At 47.8% G+C, this 22,921-nt stretch overlaps 1 protein-coding gene across 1 annotated transcript in view; it reads right to left on the reverse strand.

Moving 5' to 3' along the window:
- LOC144179807 (uncharacterized) overlaps positions 1–20,562 on the reverse strand; it is a 35,105-nt gene extending 14,543 nt beyond the window's left edge. Inside the window, exons 1-5 of the mRNA XM_077708242.1 lie at positions 20,291–20,562; positions 15,768–15,821; positions 13,187–13,246; positions 11,472–11,642; positions 943–1,452 (exon numbers count right to left, since the gene is read on the reverse strand). Coding sequence (XP_077564368.1) covers positions 943–1,452; positions 11,472–11,642; positions 13,187–13,246; positions 15,768–15,821; positions 20,291–20,344 — 849 coding nt within the window. The 5' untranslated portion in view covers positions 20,345–20,562. The remainder of the gene's footprint in view (positions 1–942; positions 1,453–11,471; positions 11,643–13,186; positions 13,247–15,767; positions 15,822–20,290) is intronic.
- Positions 20,563–22,921: the final 2,359 nt, after the last annotated feature.

A 22,921-nucleotide genomic window follows, 5' to 3' on the forward strand; every position in this document is an offset into this window, starting at 1 on the left:
CGAAACAAGTCTAACACTGGTTTCGTTTGTCGTAAAATGCCCAAGCACTCCGGCACTCCGCTGGCAGATCAGCTGGCGAGCCGACGCTGAGCAGACGACTCATCTCTTTGCCGGAAGTGCGTGAAAAAGCCGCCCAATAGCAGGATGTCTAGCTCATGACGAACATCTGGGAATCGATGATGTAGACATGTGAAGATGGCGGCGTCCAAAAACACGAAGGAACGGGTGAGAAAAAAACGACAAACTTTGCAACAAAAGTGTGAGCTTTCCGCTGCGCGTAAAAGAGTAATACTTGGCACAGAGGACGTTGATGACCCGATCTAACGGTTGCGCTTGTTCATTTAGTGTGCTCAAAATGCCTTTCAGGGCCCCTTTAAACGCGCTAATTTTGCCCTATTTTGCATGGTCACCAATCCAGGTCACCAATCCAGGTCACCAGTCTAGTTCGCGCGATGGAGAACGGCAATTCAACGTGGTCATTTGGCTGCGGCCCAAACCAAAGCGACCTAAAACATGCCAAATCACGATTATTAACAAAAGCAACGTGCAGTTTCGAGTTTAGAAAAAATTATAGTTAGAAAAAATTAAGCAATAAAAAAACGTAGAGATAGACCTGCTGGGGCTCGAACCTAAGCCGCGTCACCGCCTGCACTGAGTACTCTACATCGAGGCTACAGAGCCCGAACGATGGGCTCGTTTTAGCAGGCTATCAAACGAATAGCGGGCGCAGTGACATCACACATGTCACGTGAGTGCTCTGAGCAGCGAAGCGTTTGGAAACACGCTGCCGGGTGTCCCAACCATGTATCATAATGGCCGCTTGACGTGTAGCACGAAGCAATATGCGAAATAGCGTGAGTAGAAAGTACAGCTGCCACAGCGTCTACAAAACGTAGCACTGCGAGGCCACCGTTTCTGCCGCTGTTAGTGTCGAATACTCACCCTATTCAGAATAGCGTTACGATCGGTGTAGGTAGAGCACACGTATTGGAAGAAGTTCTCGCATGGGTTGAACGAAGAATTCAGCGCCATCTTGAACAGGTCTCTGATTAGGACACAGTCGGTTGAAACACTGGATCCGCACCCAGGAACTTCCGGGACCACGGGGACGACAGGGACGGTAGGTGGGGGCACGGCCACCGTAGTCGGAAGTGCCACCGTGGTCGGAATTGCCACCGTGGTCGGAATTGCCACCGTGGTCGGAATTGCCACCGTGGTCGGAATTGCCACCGTGGTCGGAAGGCCCATCCTGGTCGGAAGGCCCACCGTGGTCGGAAGGCCCATCCTGGTCGGAAGGCCCACCGTGGTCGGAAGGCCCATCCTGGTCGGAAGGCCCACCGTGGTCGGAAGTGCCACCGTGGTCGGAAGTGGGCGAGTTGCAGTTAGACTAGGGGTGGTGCTGGTGGATGTACTTGAGGTCGTGTTCCCCGGAGGAAGGGCCGTCTCCGTGACCTAGGTGTAGGTAGTTTCCAATCCAGATTAGATACAATCCATCGACAGAGCAACAAAAAAATGGCAGAATCTCCCCTCCATGGATGATGGCGAGGTTGCGGAGTACGGGGTCTCGAAATGACATCCAAGTTCCGCCCCGAGTGACATCCTATTAGCGCCCTGACCTTCATTCGATTTGAGCCGTGAGTTGCACATTGATTATTCTCCAAATAAAACGGCAACGCACGGCTCAAATCGAATTTCGCGTGATTTTCGCTTGATGGTGCCGTGCTCGCGAATGGACGCGGACGGCGATTGGGAGGTGCTAAGGTACTCGGCACCGTTACAGACGAGGGAGTAAGCTGTTTGACTTACGGTCGTAGCCCAATGGGTAAGACGACTGACTAACTCTATCTGGTCTACCAGACAAAGGCTCAAATCCTGCCGGTGCTTAAACGGGTTTTTCCGATTGTAAATGCTATGCGCACGGACGCTGACGAACATTGGCGGTCCTAAGGTACTCCGTGTTGCGGAAAAGGGAGAAGATCGTTTGCCAAATTACAGATCATCATCAGGAGCTGGGGAAGAAGAGAAGAATCAACGGGTGTTCTCAGTAGAGCCATTGCGCGGGTCTAATTCCTGAATATGTTTGCTGCCGTGAAACGCGGGAGGCACGTACTAGTGCAGACCAAATGACGGCGCAGAGCGATTTCGAGGCACGCATGGCCCGGGAAACCGATGTCCTAATGCCGTGGGCCTTGCCCTCGAATGGCGCTCCCATGGCTGGCTGCTCGATACACAGCACCGACAACTTGGAACCCGGAAGTGTCCAGCAGCAGCACGGTATCCAGGATACACCCCTGTGGACATTCATCCTACTGAGGAAAAGGAGGCCGTGAGTGAACTGAAAGGGCTGAGGGACACCCTCCGGGCAAAGATATCCGAACTCGTCAAAACAACACAGTCTTGTGGAATCACCAACTCCTAGAATAAGTATGTTGAAAATCCTTCTTGAATATTTTACCGAAGTGCTCGACGACAGAAATAATCTTGACATATAGATACGAGATCTCCTAGATATCGAAGATTACGAAAAGGATTACAAAGAATCTGACAAATACTTATATATGATTTTCAGCGCGAAGTGGCTGTTTAGTGACAAGATATCGAAGATGAGCTTGATCCGCAATAAGATAATCACGCAGCATGTCAAGAATTTGGCAACCACTCAAGTCGTACCCGTCCAAAGATCATGGAGCTCGTTAGTTACTTCTGCAGGTGCCCGTATCCAGGTATCTGAGTGCGAAGACCCATTACTCAAAAAAATACGACAACGGTGAAAACCAACCCACTCCCAGTAGGTGACGAGAACTTCCACAAATGCTACGCTGTGGTCACGGAGAGATTTTGCACAGAGTGAAGAACTCTTAGCACAACCTCTTGAGCCCGTTCTTTCAATGCATCTGATCACAAAGACTGATGAAATGAACACCGACATGAACCGGCACAAGAGGCGAAGACTTCGGGACCAGCCTAGCAAACTGAAAGGGACTGCCAAACTAAAGACGGCAGGCAGAGGTGTGGACATTCGCCAAAGCTACGACCCAATTCCGTCAGGCGGAGTGCATCTAGTTCATCCACAATTACAAGGCGTGTTCAGATATGGGAGCTTCGGTCGAGACAAGTTCGATCCCGACCAAGACGACGTGAGAGACCAGCTAGACGCGAGACAGCCGGAATTTTCTTCCCTGCAACAAAGCAGAGTGCAGCTGTATCTTCATCTCCGATACTAACGAAGGCCGTCATTAGAAAGCAACATCAGATGTCAAAGCAGCGATGGAAAGTTAAGCTGCTGACGAACGGCGACGGAACGGCTAGACGGATTCGAACCAGGCTGCTGAACTGACTATATTTTATTTTTCTGGCACGTTTTTTCCCCTCAACTGTTTTTATGCGTTGATGCATCACTGTTGCGGGCGGGAGGATGTTGTGGAGAAGGAAGAAGACTGCTTGCCAAATTACAGATCATCATCAGGAGCTCGGGAAGTAGAAAAGATTAAACAGGTGTTCTCAGCAGAGCCATGGCGTGGGTCCAGTTTCTCAACACTCCGCACCTAAAATATTTCTCGTCCACCTGGTCAAAGGCAAGAGCAGTGTTTCAAATTTTTCCCAAGTACCTTTCGTTAAAACATTGTTCTCAGCACAAATAAAATATATTGGTGTCTGGACAAGCATATTCCTGTGTACAATAAAGACAGCGTCTACGCGAGCAGATTCGTACCGTGCTTTCTTAAAAATGGCTCAAATTATAACTGAAACCATGACAAGGATCGCGACCTTTAAACGAACGTACGCTAAGGCACAATTCCCGTGTGACAGAGGGAAATAATACAGAGCACGTGTGCGTGTGTAAAAATTATGGCACAAGGGCAGCCGACGTAAACAAGAGCCAAGTATGCGAAATCAATATCTGGTACCATTATCTACACTATATTGGTAAGCGCTAAAATGTCAGCAACAGACACGTGTGTAAGGTCTTAATCTGAACCATGAAGGTGGCGAAATAGTATGCGATAGTAAAGGGCTACGGCCGTCAGTAAATTCGAGGTATGCCTTCGTGTCTTCCCAGTGGTAGTGGTACTGCTGGTGCATGTTGCAAGCGTTAGTGTTACCCTCAGTAACAAGGAGGCAGAAAGGTTACACGCGGTATGGTGAGAGGGCAGCTTTAAAAATTCCGACGACTCCCGCGTAAAAGAAATGAACTTTTACTGCGACGCAGATATCTCTAAGCGTCCCCGTCCCCCTAGTTGCCGCTGTACCGGGCGCCGCTGTGGGGCTCCTCCTCACCACCGCCGACCCCTCTTTCACAATTGTTATCCCCCTCGGCACTGCCGACCCCTCTCTTTCGCAACTCCTCGGCACCACCGATACATCTTGAACAAGTTGAACAATCGGCTGATAACGCAGGTATCGGCGTCACCAGATGATTGCGGAGAATCAACAGAAGCGCGAATGGGCGTAAAACGACCGAAAGCCGCGCCGTCGTTGCCGCCTTAAATTCCACTCGCCGAGTAGCTGCGGATCCTTCCCGGTTGAAGAGCAACTTGCGCGGTTAGGACGCCGTCGTGAGCGCATAATTCTTCAGCTTGAAAGGATTCTGAGCGACATCTTCGCCGATGCATATCATGAATAAGTATGCACTACTCATCACCGGGTAGCCGGTTATACGTTGGGTTACAAAGGACGGGTGCGTGCATGCACAGCTGGCCTTCGTACCGCTGCCGGTGACACATGGCCGCTGTGCTAACAGGAGCTTTAAAAAGTGGAAGTCTCTTGGTACAATGCGGCCTGTGAGCAGTCCTCCGTAATCGAGCGGTTTGGGTCTGGGATGGACTGTACACTTTACAGGAACTGTTAAGTGTTTACGACCGGGCAGGGGGAATGGGACAGCCCCATGTTTTACCTCGCTACGGGACGGACGCATGTAGTTCGCTTGGAGAAAGAAGAGAGAGAATTAAGAAGCGTCAGCCCAAGCAGAAACTCGAATTGCCCCCCTCCCGCCGCCGTGGCCGCCTGTAGTTCCAACTCATCGAGCAGCCTGCTTGGGTTGCAGACGGGAGCCAATATTACTTCTTCAGCTTAAAGGATTTCAGAGCGGCATTTTCGACGGTGTCCTCCTTTCTTCTTAGCACGCATACATAACCGGTGCCCATTTATGCGTGCACGGGTTGAGAGTGGAGGGAGGGGTGGCGGGCACGCGCAGCTATAGGTATCATGCCCTTACTGATGACATGTCAGTTGTGCTGGCAGGAGGTTTAAAAGTGACGTCAAACAGCCCAATGCAACCTGTCGGATGTCCCTAGTGGTCGAGCGGATTGGGTAGGTGTGTTACACAGACAGAAATATGCCAACGACGCGGGAGGGAAACGGACAGCCCCAAGTGTGTCCGCTAGAATAAAGCTTGGGTGCTTCCAAGTAACATTAAGCTAAGTGACTAGGAATGATTAATCGCAAGTTAACAAACGTGATTTGTTTCGTGCGCTCCTAGGACTGTGTCCAGCTTCGCAGGTCATCAATCTTTACAGAGTGGAAGGGCACTCATTTTTTAAAGACGATAGTCCTTCTTGGGCTACTTAAACACAGAAAGTTTGGTCTGTCTGTATGTCTGTCCGTCTGTCTGTCTGTGACTGAATTCAGCCACCCGGTCGAAGTGAAACGAAAGCTGCGCAATAGTCACAGCTAAGCCTAAACGTCTAACGCAATAGTCACAGCTAAGCCTAAACGTCTAAGTCCAGTGTCAGTGTTCATACTTGTAAACATTGTTGAACAAGAACAAAACATTACGCACATATAAGTCAGAAAATCAATACATAAGTGATATTTGCAGTGCTCCGTTATTATAAATATTGATGGATGCTTGGTTCTTGCGATAGCAAAAGAAATACTACAGCAACGGCAGAAAACCGTCTCCCGCTATTGCCAGCGTTACCTCTTGACGGCATTTAAGAACACAAATGGCAATAGCAACGAAAGGTTCCCCTAGGAGGGATCCACGTTCTGCTTGGAACACTCGTGGAGTGGGGCAACGTGGTTCTATAAACGTTGTAGTTGGGTGCCTCAATTCACGTGCGTCTCCGCCTTACGTCAGCGCTGGAATCGAGACACCCGACTTGGAGCAGAGAACGCGGTAATTTTAAATAGACTTGAGCGAACCTCTACTGTGTTATCTTGGGAGGAACGAGACGGGAGAGGAACAGCATGAGAGGTGAGCGGGAAAGAGAAGGGAGGCCTTTGCTTGGCAGGGGCGCCAGTCGACTACCGTCTTTAGGCGAAATTTGCAACGAAAGGAGCAGATACGCGGCCATTTCTTTTGTTTTGAGTTCATCAGCTAAAATGATCAGGAACCTATATAAGTACCGGAATATATAGCGGTAAACAATCGTCTTTAGCCAAACATTGAAATAAAGTATGAAAAAATGAAGGAAGCTCACAGTAATGCGTAAAACTTGAAGGTAGCGAAGCTGTCCGCAACAGTAGCGTTTTCCCTTTTTTTCGCCTCACCGTGTTTAAGCCTCGCCGCTGTACCAGGGACCACAGCTGGATGCTCGTCTTCCTCTACCGCACACGGTTCTGCGCGACAGGTGGCCTTCCTTCGTGGAGCGCTCTTTTCGCTGCGGATGCGACCTCCTAGCCTTCCTCCGCCACGTACCGCGCACGGGTCCCGCGTACGTCTCCTTTCCGTCCTCGCCTATCTCTTGCCTGCCGCCTACCTCTATTTGTAATAGGGTTGCTGCTCCGTGCCGGGCGCTTGCGGTACGGGGTGTGGATTGACCTCTAGCGCTCAAGGGCAAAACTGGTCACCCCGCGAAGACTGCCTGCGGTAACGTAGTGTAGCTTCCGCTACAAAACCGCTTACCGTCGTCCCATCTCCTCCCATATTGGTGGTTGTGCCCCGTGTAAAAGCTGTGTGTGTAACGCTGCTACGATTTATTCTCAACCTTCGTAGCGATGCATATGTATATACGTTTTGCTTTCGTGCCGTGTACTGAGTATTGATTTGTAGTTTCATAATATGCAGTATGTTTGTTCCCGTCGCTGTTGCTTCCGGTTTTCCGAAGTCTTTTGCATCACTGGTTTCATATCCTAATTTAGAACGTGTGTCACGTATACCCGAATTTGTATTGTGGCAACAACAGCATTCTTGTGGGTGACTTCTATTCCCACGGTGCCGCTGTGTTTAGCAACCCAGCATACCACGGCTACTAGTATCAAGCTGCTGCGGTCGACCACGAGGCGTTTACATCAGCAGCAGCTGTACCGAAAGATGGTTCGCAAGCTTTATCATGTACAAGGCGAATGAAACACGCCTCAACGTAACTCCTAATACAACATGGCGGCGCACACAATACCGGCATACCTGTTCGGAATTCCAATAACAATGTTTCTGCATTCAGTGCGTGGTACAAGTCCTTATATGTACTGGAATTTTTTTTCACTCAGCGCCTGATGCTCGCGTAAAGATTAAGCGTTTTACTCCTCCTCTTCATAGCGATACACAGAATACTGAAATCAGGGCGAAAGGTCTGGTAGCCTATTTCTATTTCTAGTCCACCCCCCAGTCCTTCATACAACAAAAAAGAAAAGAAAACGTCCAAAACTGGCAAGTTTAAACTCAATTTAAAACGAAACAAATAGGGCTAAAAGCCGTATAAACAAGCCTGTTCCGCCTCCTTTCATACCACAAGCGCGAAGAGTCAGCGGCGTGTGAGGAGATGAGGCCGTGTTGGTCGCTGCTGCCCTGGCCGTGCCTCGCGAACCAATAAGAGCCACCAAGGAGGAGTACGGTTACTGCATATGCTTCTTCCTGAAGTACATAAGAGGAGCTGCATACAGGAGTTGCACCGAGGAGGGCAAAAGAACGCCCAACCGGTCTCGGCCGGTGATAGGGCCTCTCGGGGCAAATATGCGAGAATGCGGGACTAGATCGTCCGGTGTTCCCAGAGAAGTAGAACAGGAGGCTTTCATCACGGCCCTCGTGCAAACCGTCAGGAACCGACGTCACTATTTTCGTTGAATATATTAACACGAAAGTGATTCATTCCGGGGTACACGAACATTTGAGTGACGTCACATCCGTCAGGGAAGTGACGCCAGTGCAACGAAGCAAGCGGCCTGTAAAGGGTGCACTTCTGCACATGGGTGTTCTTGCGGGGAAGGAACCTTTAGAACGAAAGGAGAAATCATTCTAGTTAAGACAGTAACAGTATACCCATCGATAATAAAGGATTACAATAGCATACATTTATCTTAGAAACAACGTATCGGTAACGATTTAAGACCGTTCGTAGATGCGTTTACTTCGTGCTCGAAAAATCGTCGCACGGGTTTATTCTTTGTTTGCTATTTGGGTCTTTGAAGGTTGGATTTTTTTTTTAGTTTCCAGTCGGAAAAACCGATCAAGCGTGTATTTGCATTTAGGGAGAAAGAGGAGGCGAGGGAAGTGTTTTATGGCGGGATACACCAAGATTTCACTGACGTCATATCCGTCACGGAAATACCGCCAGTATACCTTTGCCGAAGCGACTTGCCAGCAGGACGTCCCTCGCCAAGTACACCCACAGGGCAGTCGCCGTCCCGCAAATCATGCTCAGCTGCAGATTTCGCTGAACATTTCACTTTCGTGTTTTACCGATTCCTTGACAGAGGGATCAAGTTTTTTTTGCTTTTGCATGTATAGAGTAGTTACGGTTTATTTTAACGCAAATGTACATATGGGAACATACTCTTCGTTTTTTACTGCGAAACAGTGTGTTTAACCCCTCCCCCCTTCCAGTTTTCCTTCCATTAAAACCGCTTTACACAGCGCCGCTATGGGTCTCTTCCTCGCCACCGCCAACCCCTCTTTCACAATTGTTATTTCCCTCGCCAACACCGATACCTCTTTCCCAAGTTGCGGAATCGGCCGACAACGGTTCTAGCGCCGTTATCAGATGGTTGCGGAGAATACACACAAGCGCGAATGGTCGTAAAAACGACCGAAAGCCGCAGCCGCCGCTGAATAGGTAACCGTGGCCGTCGCTTCCTTAAATTCCACTCGTCGAGTAGCTGCGGATACCTCCCAGTTGAAGAGAAACTTGCCCGGTTACAACGCCCTCGTGAGCCCACAATTTTTCAGCGTGAAAGAATTTCCGAGCTGCATTTTCGCCGGTGTATTTCTCGCCTGAGTATGCGCCCATCACCGGTTGATGGTTTATGCGTGCACGGGGTTGGGTAGGAAGGAGAGGGGCGTGCACGCGCAGTTGGTCTTCATGCCGCTGCCGGTGGCACATGCCCGTTGTGCTAACGGGAGCTTAAACGTGGAAGTCTTTTGGCTCAGTGCTGCCTGTCAGCTGTCCTCCGTAATCGAGCGGTTTGGGTCAGGGATGGTGTGTTACAGGGACAGTAAAATGTTTACCAGAGGGGAGGGAACGGGACAGCCACTTGTTTGGTCACTAGAATAAAGCTCCAGTCCTTCCAGGTTTTAACTCGCCATGGAACGGACAGGGTTAGACACTGCAGAAGAACGGAAAGTTGGGCTAGTTGGTATGTGTTCATCTTGGTGGTTAACAAAAGCGCTCAAAAAACAGGGACGAAGGAAGACGTAGACAGCACGGCGCTTTGCTGTCTACGTCTTCCTTCGTCCCTGTTTTTTGAGCGCTTTTGTTTACCACCAAGATTGGACATACTGCTCCGCAGTAAAAATTGCACACCTGATAGACAGGGAAGAGGTGAAATATTTTCTCCGTGATTGTCTTTAGTATATCCCAGGCTTGTTCACATATTGCCTTAGCTTTTGGTGGTATGAGAAACGCATTCCACTCTCTAAAAACTAATTAACGGTATTACGCCTAACCAGCGCCTAATAAGAATAATTTGTATTTGGGGTAGATTACGTGTTCTCGAGGAATTATCCGTAAGTGTTCAGCACGTTGATATATCCAATAGGATTTTGGCTATGCAAATGTCGCCCACACGATCGCCCCGAAACCAATGTCACGATTTCGTCCTAAAAAACGGGTAAAAGGGGTAGCGGGATGCCGAAATTACAACTACCCTCAACCCGAAATGGACGGGGCTAAAGCTCGACGAAGCTTCATTTTATTCTTACAGGCGTAATGGAGTGAAAATAATTGGTTCGTATCAGGGTGCTTCGCTGAAAGTTTCATCGAAAGATATTTTATCCGTCCCTGCCACGTAACTGTAGCCCTTCTCTCCCTTGTTTCAACAACCGCGCTGTTTTCTTAACGTCTCGCAATGATGCATGATGAATAAATAGAGTTTCGCTCAATTCAAATGAATTTTTTCGTATTCGCATGGCTCGCGAGCCATCTCGAAGCAGCGGGCAGCTGTTTGACGCTTCCCTCAAACGCATTGTTTTTTAAAGCGAAAGCGTTCTTACAGGGACCGATGGTTCGTCGACCGAAAAGCTCTTATAGGGTCTCTGGACACTCGGCGGATGCGTGAAACCAGGCGGCTTCCATTCTGTCAGAACACTTACTTGAAAATCGCGAAGAAGAAATGGTTCTGGATAAGACAAGAAACCCATCGATAATGAAGAAGGAGTACAATAGCACACCTTTATCTCATAATCCGCGTATCGGTAACCCTTTAGACCGTTCGTAGATGCCCATACTTCGTGCTGGAGAAATCGTCGCACAGGTTCATTCTTTGCTTGCGTTTTGGGTCTTTGACGGTTTGACGATCGATTGAACGCACATTCTGGGTGGTTTGGATGCACTTTTCCCTTTCGTGCTTTCCTCAACTTTCTTTACGAATGAACGGCTTTTTTGTTTGTTTGTTTGTTTGTTTCCATTCTGAAAAACTGATAACCCGTGCATTTTTGTCAAGAGAATTTTGTTACCCTTGCGAGTTTATTTAGCTCAACTTGTTCCATAAAAATGCCGTCAAGATGTGAACGTGAACGTATTAGACAACGTGAACGTGTTAGACGAGGAAGCTACAGAGCACGCGACATGAAACACTATTTACCGGGGTGCAGCCTAAATACTGTGCAGGTATGTTCAATTGAACTCAAATTCGCGCTGTTAGATTGCTCGCGCGACATTTTATGGAACACCGCGAGGCGTTTTCTGCAGCCACAACCGTCCCGTAGGAGCCTTGTTATATGTTATAAAGCTGATAGTTATCAATCACGCCTGCTGTGAGAACACTTCCGATAGGTGTTCGTAGTCGTGTTAGCACACCGACGTCGTACAATTTCTTTCCGGATGGTAGAAATAAAACCGCAGTTTCAGCCATTTTCTATGACCACGCGGCTATGGTAAAAACCCATGTGTCGGTAGCAGGCGGGTATTGTTAGTTGTGAACAACTTCCCGGCGAACTGAATTTCGGCAAGTCGAATAACTCGATATCTGTTAAACCCATTGTTGGGTTGGCCCACCCAAGCCTCGCCAGGTATACTAGCGCTAGTGCTCATATAAGTGACATATACCGACGCAACCGTCCGTGTATGCCGCGTATTTCGAACAAGGGCACGTACCTCGATGTCGATTAAGGTGTACAGAGAGTACATAAGGACGATGCCTGTTGCCACTCCGGGGATCAGTCCCCAGATCCACGCTATAATGAGCACTTTCAACCCCAGGCGCCTTTCCCCGGGCCGAGAAACTACTGTGGCGGGTAGGAGGACTCCTTCGATGCCAGTGGGGGCCTGCGTTTTAGAGATTTAACCACTTATACTTGCGCTACACGGTCGCATCAAAGGGCTTCCGCAGCCCTTGGAAGAAATAAATGTGCATAGAGCGGTTCACTTGTAGGCAAGCGTTCAAGATTGCCGTATGGAACACGTATTGAGACATCAAGCCCTTCTCTCTGCAACCTTCACTGCAGCTTCCTCTCATTAACACGGAAGGATGTCTACCTACCTTAAACTGCGACGGGGAGGAGATATTGGGGGGGGGGGAGGGTATATAAGCTTAGTCGCATACCTATTTTTACGCCAAATTAGGCTGAGGTGAATATACTACAGCTTCGCATCGGTACAAATGTTCGCTACGGCGTTATATTGTCTCTCCTTAAAGGGACCCAGAAAAGCCTTCTGTAAAAGTTACAAAAGGCATGTATTGTCACGTAGCACCAATATAGCGATGCACTGCCATTGGAATTATTGATCTACATTCAGTATTAGCTGCGCCAGAAGCAATTAAATGCACCTCTCCCCACTTTCCGATCGACTCCTCCTCCCTCTCTGCCTCCTTCAAAGCAGCTAGCTACATTCCTGCGCCTAGGCTCGCGTCAATCACTGCGGACCCGCCTTTGCCCCGGGATCGCGCAGGAAGGAGGAAGAGCAGCCGGAAGCCAATGGCAGTGACGCCGGCGGCGGCCGACCTTGCCGGCGATTGGGCGAATCAGGGGGCGCCTTCGCCGTTGCGTCAGCAGCGATCGCCGTTGCGTCACCCGCGGTCGCCGTTGCGTCAGCCGCGGTCGTCTCGCTGCGGCGTCGCGCTCATTGGCTGAGAAAGGCGATCTTCAAAAATTGTTTACAAATTATCTGTACAACGTATGGGGCTCACAGTTGGCTCAAAAATCCCCCGTTATGTGTTCTACCACCTGAATGCATCTGATTGCCACCTTCACAAAGCTTTTCGGGGTCCCTTTAACGTCCGGTGGCGTCAGTGGACCCTGGATACGGATGACGGTGTTGTTGCGAGTTGGAATATTCACGACACCGGAGGACTTGGCAGTCTCGACAACAGTTTTGGAAGTGGCTAACGCAGATTTTGCAGTACTTCGCACACAGTAAGCGCGAGGGAGAACACGGGCCCACTTCCGTAGTCCTTCAACGATGCTCTGCATGATGACCACAAAAACGAACATGTTCGTTATTGTCGAGGGTACTTGCTTACAGCGACATCTGTAGACGAGTATTCGTGCACCTTTTGTGTAGTTGGCGTTGAAAGAGACGGAGTTGACGTGCACCGGCAATTGACCTATAGGTTGTCCACTCACCGTAGGTGCGGAGTGGAGGGCGAGATAGCATTTCCCTTCAGCTCACATTGAGCTTATTAACGATACCAGCTTAGGCTGAGTCTGCAAAACGTTGCCCAGAAACTCAATATCCCGTCACTGAGATAACAAAACAGCGTTAATCGGTGCAACTCAGACGCCCATGCAAACACACACTCCAGATGCCACATTCTCAACTAGAAACCATTCAACTTCGCAACATTCGAGTACGTAAGAATGAAACAGTACCTGGCTGTCAGTTGGCTCTGAGGAGGTCCAAGTTCCGGGCTGGGTAGTAGAAGTGTACGTCTGCGTTCGTTTAAACGTCACTGTTATCGCAAGCCTGAAGGGGCGTCCCCACAAATGTTTCGGGCGCTCAATACGGCTATGTCTTCCCGCCCCTAGTGTCAAACACGTGGTATTATCCGAGCCCGGAAAAGTTAGACGCACCTAATGTTCCTTTTGGCATGTCGCAATGTGTGGGCATCAGATCTGGTTGAGTTGTGCAAGGATACACACCTTCCGGTGGGTTGGTTGGGGATTTGTGAATTTGTCATGAACCTCTGCGGCTGCTGTTATCGTCCCTGGCCAATGCTCTGGAGTGGGTTCGTGGTAATTGTAGCTGAGTACGTTGACGCCGCGCGAAATGGCCGGATGTGATCTACTGACGGCTGGCGCTGCCCCCGTGACTAGCCAATCCACCTGATAAAATATGTAGCCTTTAGAGACAAGCTGAGAACAAAATAGGGCCAAAAATGGAAGCCAGTATTATTGCGGGCTATGTTCCAATGTAAAAAAATGGCCGCGTATCTGCTCTTTCCGTTCACACAAAACACAAGTTAGCCTGAATGGGAGTTTTTTGGCTGGAATACGTCTTTTAAACTCCTCACGGCAGGCGGCCTGCTCCCACGTGTGGTACTATGGTGGTGGAAAAACTGCCAGTTTGCACCGGGGGCCACAAGCCGTCGTAAATATGCGCATTTACCACGATTGTACCTCTTCACAAAACGCAGTATCTAGCTGTGAATACTGCGTTTGTCCTAATGGGAGTATTAAAAACTCCCACGCCTCCCCATCTCCTTCTCCTCCTCCTTGGGCATACTTGGTCGAACGAAACTTTGGAAAACTAAAGAAATATTAAAATATAAATAATTACGCAAAAAGGCGAACCCTGTAACTACCTGCATTTCCAGAATAATGAAGATTTCGCAAAAGTTTCATCTGTAACCGTTCTAATAGCGTAATTGGAGATAATTGGTCGGACAGGATTTAGAAAAAAAAAACAAATTTGGATGGAGAAAGCTCGCACTGTTGACAGGCGATATAAGAATGCTACGGATTAGTAGATATTTCTCTGAATTTCTGCAGAATTTTTTGTGCTCTTGGAAGAGGGTTAGGGGAGCACGTGTTGTGCAGCCGTCCTAGTCTGTAGGGTGCCCGAAACAGCAAGGAGGAAGGAACATAACGATGCCACTGTAATTACAAATAGGTATGCATTTGATATTTAAAAATTCATAAAGCTTTGTAATGACTGAAGACAAGTTCCGTTTTAAACAACGTTTTTCTTCGGCGCCACAGGGGCACGGGAACATAACCGGCATTCCGCGCGCACTGTTAAGAGTTCCAGTAAGCGCTGTTTTTACATTCCCAGTTCATTACGCCCAATACTGTCGCTGATTTCGTTTACTCATCTTGTATAGTTTTCAAACTCCAATGCGCCGTGAATTGCGCCTTCTTTTTATTATCCGGGCATGATGTGTGAGGCTCATTTATACAGGGCGATAAAAATTAACTTGACAGGTTTTTTTTTAATTAGGCAAAATTAATTCGACAGCTTTTTTTTAATTAGGTGCTTAGATTTACGTGAAGACCACCTCTACAGTGAGGTTATGCGCCCAGGGGGACACACAATTAGGTGGTAATGATTGATGTCGGTGAATTAATTAACTAACATTGAATCATTAACTTTTGAATGGCAAAGTAAGCAGGCATGGTTATATTAAGAAGTTAGACACAATTGCGTAGCTACGCAGTGTCATTTAGCAGTATTCTAGCACATCTGTATCCGAGATATAGAACTGCGAAGTTTAATTGTCGTTCATATGATTAGGCATGGTTGACGGTGAAGACCGGCGCAAAGTTCCTCCCTTTCGTTCTGTGCTTCGATAGCCGTTCCGAGTACATCAGACTGCGATAACACCATCCAAGACTCAAAGGGTGCCAGTTGTCACTTTTGCTTGTGCCTCCATCCTCTTGTCAAACTAAACAGCGTACACAGCAGCCACGTCACAAAAAGGAGGAGCTTTGCGCCGGTCTTCACCGTCCAGCATGCATAATTATGCGAACAGCAATTAAACTTCGCAGTTATATATCTGGGAGTCCAGATGAGCTAGAAGAATTCTGCCAAATAACACTGTGTAGAAACATGATTTCGTCTAACTTTTCAATACAAACAAGCCTTCTTACTGAGTTAATTATTCAATTTTAGTTAATTAACCCACCGACATCAACCATTACCACCTAATTATGTGTCCTCCTGGACGCATAACCTCACTGTAGAGGTGGTCTTCACGTAAATCTAAGCGCCTAATTAAAAAAACCTGTCGACTTAACTTTGATCACCCTGTATATTTAGTTTTGTGTTCTATGTTCATTATGTTTAGCGCTTATTTTCAAATGCACCTTTCCCGCATTTCTTGTTCACGCTAAAACTTGTACTGGTGTTTTTTTTCGCCCCAATCCCACCACGCCATTACTTAATGCTCTATCCAAGGAACTGCAAGGTAGTTGTAAATAAATGTGAAAAATTCTTTCACGCCGCGGGGCCTACCGTGCTGGTCCCTCCGGTCGACGTCGATGTGCCGGTCTCCGTCTGGCTGTACAACTGCATTTAGATATGAAGAAAGAAATGTATGCACCAACACAATAACAGCGGGCGCTTATACCATGGAAAACTCACCTCATCACATTCCTGTACGACTTACTAATTTATGACCTATGGGCTTAAAAACCACCGTATACCAGCGATATTTATTTGACAGCGACAATTATCTCACTTTGCGTCCCCCTGGCCACGTAGCTTATTTGCACAGAAGGTGTAGGTGTTTGCGTGCCTCCCAGTGCCTAATTTTTAAAAACCCTAAAGTTGAATTTTAAACACCTGGTATAGGTATACAAGAGTAATATAGAGCTTATACAGCGAGCGCGTATAAACTTGGGTTATGCCGTCTCGTTTGTGGAATTTCAGCTTTTCAACCAGCATTCCTTCTGCTGGGACCTGTTTTAATACAAAATGCCGCAATATATAGTTGTCTTCGCGACCAGCAGACTGTAAGCTGCAATTATTTAAATAAAATTTGTGCTCTTCCGCCCTGAAAGGAGATGACCAGCGAAGCTCTGGTGTGTAATGTTAGAGTCGTCTTAGCGGCTAATTGTCATAAAGTTACGGGTAGTTTGGATAAAACAATAGTTACAGCCGCTTTCTCTAACCATACTCCCTCCGTATGATCATGCACTAAGAGAACACAGTAATTCTGTAAGGTTTACAACTTCACTGTGACCTAACTGCGATAAGCAAATGAAACTCAGCGTAATGGTAGAGTCGTCTTAGCGGCTAATTGTCAAAAACAATTCCGTGTAGTTCGGGTAAAACAACAGTTACAGCCATTTTCTGTAACCCTACTACCTCCGTATGATCATGTACTTACAGGAGACAGTAATTTTGTAATGTTTACAACTGAGACAAGGAAATGGAATTCGCCGTAATGGTAGAGTCGTCTTAGCGGCTAATTGTCATAATTTATTGAAGCTGATTGTCATCTAATTTTTCCTAAAGGGAAGATGAAGCGGTTTTAGAATTAAAAAAAAAAGTTGACTAGCAGCAAGTACACATTGAATAGTTCCCGTGTACGAAATATTTTCGCAATACATCCGATAGAAGCGGCGCAATGCGCAAACAAAAGTGGCCCGATGCTCCGCCCCCATCTCGCCGCGCGATGCAGGAAGACCGAAGAGCGCGGGCGAAAGCCGGTTGAAAAACGTCATACCTGGACTTCCGGCGGATCAGCCGCCTCTGCCATGCTCTTTTCGCCGTGTTTCCTTGTGAATTATACTTGTCGTGGTTGGGGTTGATAGCACTTATATGTACAATTTTCGTGTTCAAAAAGTATGCACGAACGCCAAACGAGGCATACGTTACCATGCCGTATTCCTAAGCAGGATAACGCACGCCGGGATGTTTGATAACATACGGAAGCGACAACCGAGATGGTTGTGCTTGATGACAGAGAATATACTACACTACGTTAGCTACTTTGTAAAACGCTCCAATGAGTTTTTTTTTTTTTTTTTTTGATGCGACGGACGTGAATTTCCACATTAGATTCTAGATTTAGAAAGGATGGGGAATACTGCTGTACTTTGACCGGGGGCGTTTCGTTCCGTTCCAGAAACAAAGTAACATTTGTTCAGGAAATACTTGTTTCGTTAAACGCGTCGGTTTTCCTTTCCCTATGGGCTTACAACAGTGTTCAAAAACCCAATTTCTGGCGAAACTAAAACAAGGGGCCAATCCTGATAAAAATTCTCTCCAGGTTAAGAGGTAAAATGTATTCCTACAAAGTAACAGAACCAAGACCACCACATTACTTACTTTGCAAGTATACATGCCACGATAAGGTAACATTTGTCTGGAGTGAAAAAACACCGCTCCGAACCACCACCGTGCCATAATTTGTGTTGACTGCGGGGGCCTAATTCTTTGCCCAAGATTCAGTGTGCCTGCATATTATAACCTGGCAAGCACTTGTTGCGGCTGAACCTCAAATGTGCGCCAATAATAGTCGTTGATATATATTACGACGAGTCTAAAAAAAAATTAAAAAGCTAAGAGTGAATATATACGGCCTTTGTCCGCCTAGCGCGGTGAATGCTTAAATCTAGAAATGCTGAAGCAGGCCAACGATTCATTATCACAAACGTTTGGTGATTGTTACCTAAAGTAACGTAACTACAACGTAACTGCCTTGTCCGACTGGTCTGTTAATTATAACGAGGGGGCCGTTATATTGTAGCAGAATGCGCAACGCACACGCAAAAATCAAGCCCTACTAGAGCCGATAATGCTACGGAGGCACCAGTATGCTACAGTGTTTGCAGAATAAATGCATGTCGGGCAGTAAGACGCCACTCATCGAAGTGAAGCTAGCGATTGCGGAGGCGCCTTAGCGCCGCTGCCCAAATGACGCGCGCGCGTGTGGGTTTCTGTATGGGGATGAGTAACGGGGCTGGGGTGGGCGCCAACGAACAAAGGAAATTCGGAAGAAGAGTCCGCTTGTTGGTTTATGCGTGTACCGGCAACATGTCTCGCATATACGTTTACAGCGCATGGACGCTATTTTTTCGCGCAGTGCACACGTACGCGTGCTTTTCGCTGGTAGATTGTTTATAAAACGCCGCTTAATCTTCGGCATAAATGGTTTCGTATATAGGAGCAAACAGTTCAGGCAGTACCTAATATTAACATAAGAAATAGAAACCCCCTATGCTGGTTGCCTAATTCATAAATATTTTTACGGAACCCTCTAGCCGACGTCACAGTCACTTCGAGATTCTCAATCCTGTAAAGCAAATTTGATTGATTGTAGGGTTTAACGCGCCGACGCAACGCAGGCGATGAGGCGCGCCGTAGTGGAGGGCTCCGGATTAATTTTGACCACCTGGGGATCTTTAACGTGCGCCGAAATCTCGTACACACCGGCATTTTTGCTTTTCGCCTCCATCAGAAAAGCGACCGCCGCGGCCGGGAATCGAGCCCGCGACCTCGTGCTCAGCAGCGCAACGCCTTAGCCACGTGCTGAGCCACCGCGGCGGGTGTGTAAAGCAAATTTACGCTCCAAGATAATTGAACCAGCAGCACGGGAAGTTAAATAAACTTGCAGTCATGTGCGAACATTAAACTGCAAGCTAAATTGCCGAAAAGGCAAGCGCCGCTGCCGTGCGATCGTTCCCAATGCTTCCCACAAGCCGCGCGCCCGAAGGGTGTCCTCCTTTGACGTCATGACGGGCACAACCAATCAGCCCTCGTCAAAAGACGAAAAGCGCGCGTCTTTCAAACGGGACCGCACGTTTTGCAAGATAAATGCTGGTTGGACTCATGCACGCTAAAATTCAATGTGATATTCGGAGTCAGCGCGCAAGAAACTATATAAACGTGCCTCTAACTCATTTTTTTTTTTTGGAAAGCGCTTCAGCTTCCCTTTAACACAATTTTGTAAGACAATAATTAGACCCATTTTCTGTAATCTTACTCCTTCGGTACATGGGCACGCATAAAGGTGCAGCCGGCACTGTGGTAAAGCCAGCTTTCAAAAAGCGAGCGTACATCGGTCTTCTTAAAGTCGGCTTCAGCGCTAAGCACAGCTGAATTGCTCAAAACGTGCAGAGAAATCTCGACACAAGAGCGTTTTTCTTCTTTCTCCGACATCAGAAAAACTGCCGCCAAGTGACGGGCATGGAACCCAAGCCCACTTAGTCACTTTTTGTCACTGTCAAAAGCGATCTTCCATATTAATGCTAAAGTGCTGTATTCTGAATTCGAAATTTTCTCGCTATTACAGACTGTCTCTTAATATAGCCAGGATGATAGCGCTGATTCCGCGAGAATCACCTTTCCAAAGCTTTTCGCTGTATTAGCGGATTTCACAATTAGCGGGTTCCTCGCATTGGTCGAACTCGACGTAACGGGTAGTTGCTAGCATTGCTGGGTTGAAGTTAACTTGCGTGCGGCTATTAATAAAGAGTAAGTGCGATTGGCGTATTTGCTGAATTTCCGTAACGGCGACTAGTGGCGATTGCACAGAGAACTAGGACCCGTAACTAGAAACGTTCACAGCCCAATTCTCGGGCTTCACTCTAAAACTAAAAACGAGGTAGGCGCATGAACTGAGGTTTCCGCCGGCGCAACCCCCCCCCCTCGCCCAGGCAAGTCGCCCCACTGCCTCAATACGGCGATGCCAGCGTTATCTTTTGTAAATTCCCCGGGCACTCCTCCCTCCAATCTCGCGAGTCTCTTTGCGATCCCGACAGGCGCTATACCCAAAGGCCAGCGTTTTCCGGCGTGAAATAAAACCCAACAGTGCACCCATCCAAAATGGAGCAGCAGCAGCAGCTCCCGTAAAGCAGGGAAACAAACAAAGAAAGCTTCGTTGTAATAAAAATTCAAACGCCAGTCTGATGCCCCAGCTTGGGAGAGAATGAATGGAGACACCGCCTATCGTGTCGCCGCAGCAAGTTATGGACACCCGGTACGCCAGTGCTGGAATAACGCGGCAATCGCGTCACGGCATGGCTTACCTGGGGTTGCGGGACCCAGTGGCCATGATGAGGGTGTCCGGCTATTGCGGCCATGGCTAAGCCTGCAGGAGTGGTCTCGGAGAATGTCTGCAGCCGTGGGGGCGAACAGCTATAATGGCGACTAACCTACCCCGACTTCTTCATCTGCTCGTGGTGGCTTGTGCGCCCGTGCCTTGCCGCGCCCTGAAAGGAAACTTCTTTGAACTTACTACGACCCCTAGTGGCATGATTTTCCTTAAGTATCGGTCGCAAATGGTACGTTATTCGTTTAACAATTGGAAAACAGATTATTTTAAGACATTAAACAGTACTATCGACTCTACTGACAAGCATTTCCCTCAACCTCAACCCAAGCTCTGCAAATCAGAAGCAGGGCCGTGTTTGTGTCTGCCCTTCTCTGTCTTCGTCCTTTACGAGGTTTTCACCATAAATGTTTTAGAGCCGTGTTTGTGCTTACCCTTCTCTGCCTTCCTCTTTTACCTGCTGTTTTCACCATGAACATCCCAGTGCCGTGGTGGTAGTGGTGGCCCAAAAAATGGTGCATACCCACTTAGGGGGCTGGCCAAGAAGAGGTATGTTTCCACTGTAATCAATCATACGATGCGAAATAATAGAACAGAAGGAAGGATTTGTCTAACTTCAAGAGCGAGAGAGAAAAAACACGAAAAAACAACAGAAAGAAGTGTAGAAAAACTAGGTAAAAGTCAGCCTAATCGAAATATTAGGCGAGTTGTCTCCGAAAACAAGCAGTGGATGGCGTTGCACACGTCCCTACGGCACCGGCCCAGGATAGTCTCCCAAACGACAAAAGCACTGCCACAGTCAAAAGCAGTCCAAAACGTAGCTGATTGCGAGGGTTTAACGCGCCGACGAAACGCAGGCGATGAGGCGCGCCATAGTGGAGGGCTCCGGGTTAATTTTGACCACCTGGGGATCTTTAACGTGCGCCGAAATCTCGCACACACGGGCGTTTTTGCTTTTCGCCTCCATCAGAAAAGCGGCCGCCGCGGCCGGTTACCGCGGCGGGTAACCAAAACGTAGCGGGGGAATCTCCAGCAAGCTTACCCGATGGATAGAAAATCGGCGGCAAACAAAGAAATGTTCTCTGGATTCAATTTATTGCCAAAAGTGGCACAAGGGACCTGTTTGTGCTTACAATTCCCTGTCTTCGTCTTTTATGCGCTGTTTTCACCATGAACATTTCAGCGTCGTGTTTGTGTTTACAATTCTCGGTCTTCGTCTTGTAATCGCTGCTATCACCATGAACGTTCACAGTGCCGTGTTTCTGCTTACCCTTCTCTGCCTTCAGCTTTTACACGCTGTTTTCACATTTGAACATTTCAGCACCGTGTTTGTGTTTAGAATTCACTGCCTTCGTCTTTTACGCGCTGTTTTCACCATGAACGTTCACAGCGCCGTGTTTCTGCTTACCCTTCTCTGCCTTCAGCTTTTACACGCTGTTTTCACCTTGAACATTTCAGCGCCGTGTTTGTGTTTACAATTCTCGGTCTTCGTCTTGTAATCGCTGCTATCACCATGAACGTTCACAGCGCCGTGTTTCTGCTTACCCTTCTCTGCCTTCAGCTTTTACACGCTGTTTTCACCTTGAACATTTCAGCACCGTGTTTGTGTTTAGAATTCACTGCCTTTGTCTTTTACGCGCTGTTTTCACCATGAACGTTCACAGCGCCGGGTTTCTGCTTACCCTTCTCTGCCTTCAGCTTTTACACGCTGTTTTCACCTTGAACATTTCAGCACCGTGTTTGTGTTTAGAATTCATTCCCTTGTTTTTTACGCGCTGTTTTCACCATGAACGTTCACAGCGCCGTGTTTCTGCTTACCCTTCTCTGCCTTCAGCTTTTACACGCTGTTTTCACCTTGAACATTTCAGCACCGTGTTTGTGTTTAGAATTCACTGCCTTCGTCTTTTACGCGCTGTTTTCACCATGAACGTTCACAGCGCCGTGTTTCTGCTTACCCTTCTCTGCCTTCAGCTTTTACACGCTGTTTTCACCTTGAACATTTCAGCGCCGTGTTTGTGTTTACAATTCTCGGTCTTCGTCTTGTAATCTCTGCTATCACCATGAACGTTCACAGCGCCGTGTTTCTGCTTACCCTTCTCTGCCTTCAGCTTTTACACGCTGTTTTCACCTTGAACATTTCAGCGCCGTGTTTGTGTTTAGAATTCACTGCCTTCGTCTTTTACGCGCTGCTATCACCATGAACGTTCACAGCGCCGTGTTTCTGCTTACCCTTCTCTGCCTTCAGCTTTTACACGCTGTTTTCACCTTGAACATTTCAGCGCCGTGTTTGTGTTTAGAATTCACTGCCTTCGTCTTTTACGCGCTGCTATCACCATGAACGTTCACAGCGCCGTGTTTCTGCTTACCCTTCTCTGCCTTCAGCTTTTACACGCTGTTTTCACCTTGAACATTTCAGCGCCGTGTTTGTGTTTAGAATTCACATCCTTCGTCTTTTACGCGCTGCTATCACCATGAACGTTCACAGCGCCGTGTTTCTGCTTACCCTTCTCTGCCTTCAGCTTTTACACGCTGTTTTCACCTTGAACATTTCAGCGCCGTGTTTGTGTTTACAATTCTCGGTCTTCGTCTTGTAATCGCTGCTATCACC

The sequence above is a fragment of the Haemaphysalis longicornis genome, unplaced genomic scaffold, assembly GCF_048455015.1.
Source record: "Haemaphysalis longicornis isolate Haplotype H1 unplaced genomic scaffold, Haemaphysalis longicornis Haplotype H1 scaffold_4, whole genome shotgun sequence".
NCBI classification, from domain to species: domain Eukaryota; kingdom Metazoa; phylum Arthropoda; class Arachnida; order Ixodida; family Ixodidae; genus Haemaphysalis; species Haemaphysalis longicornis.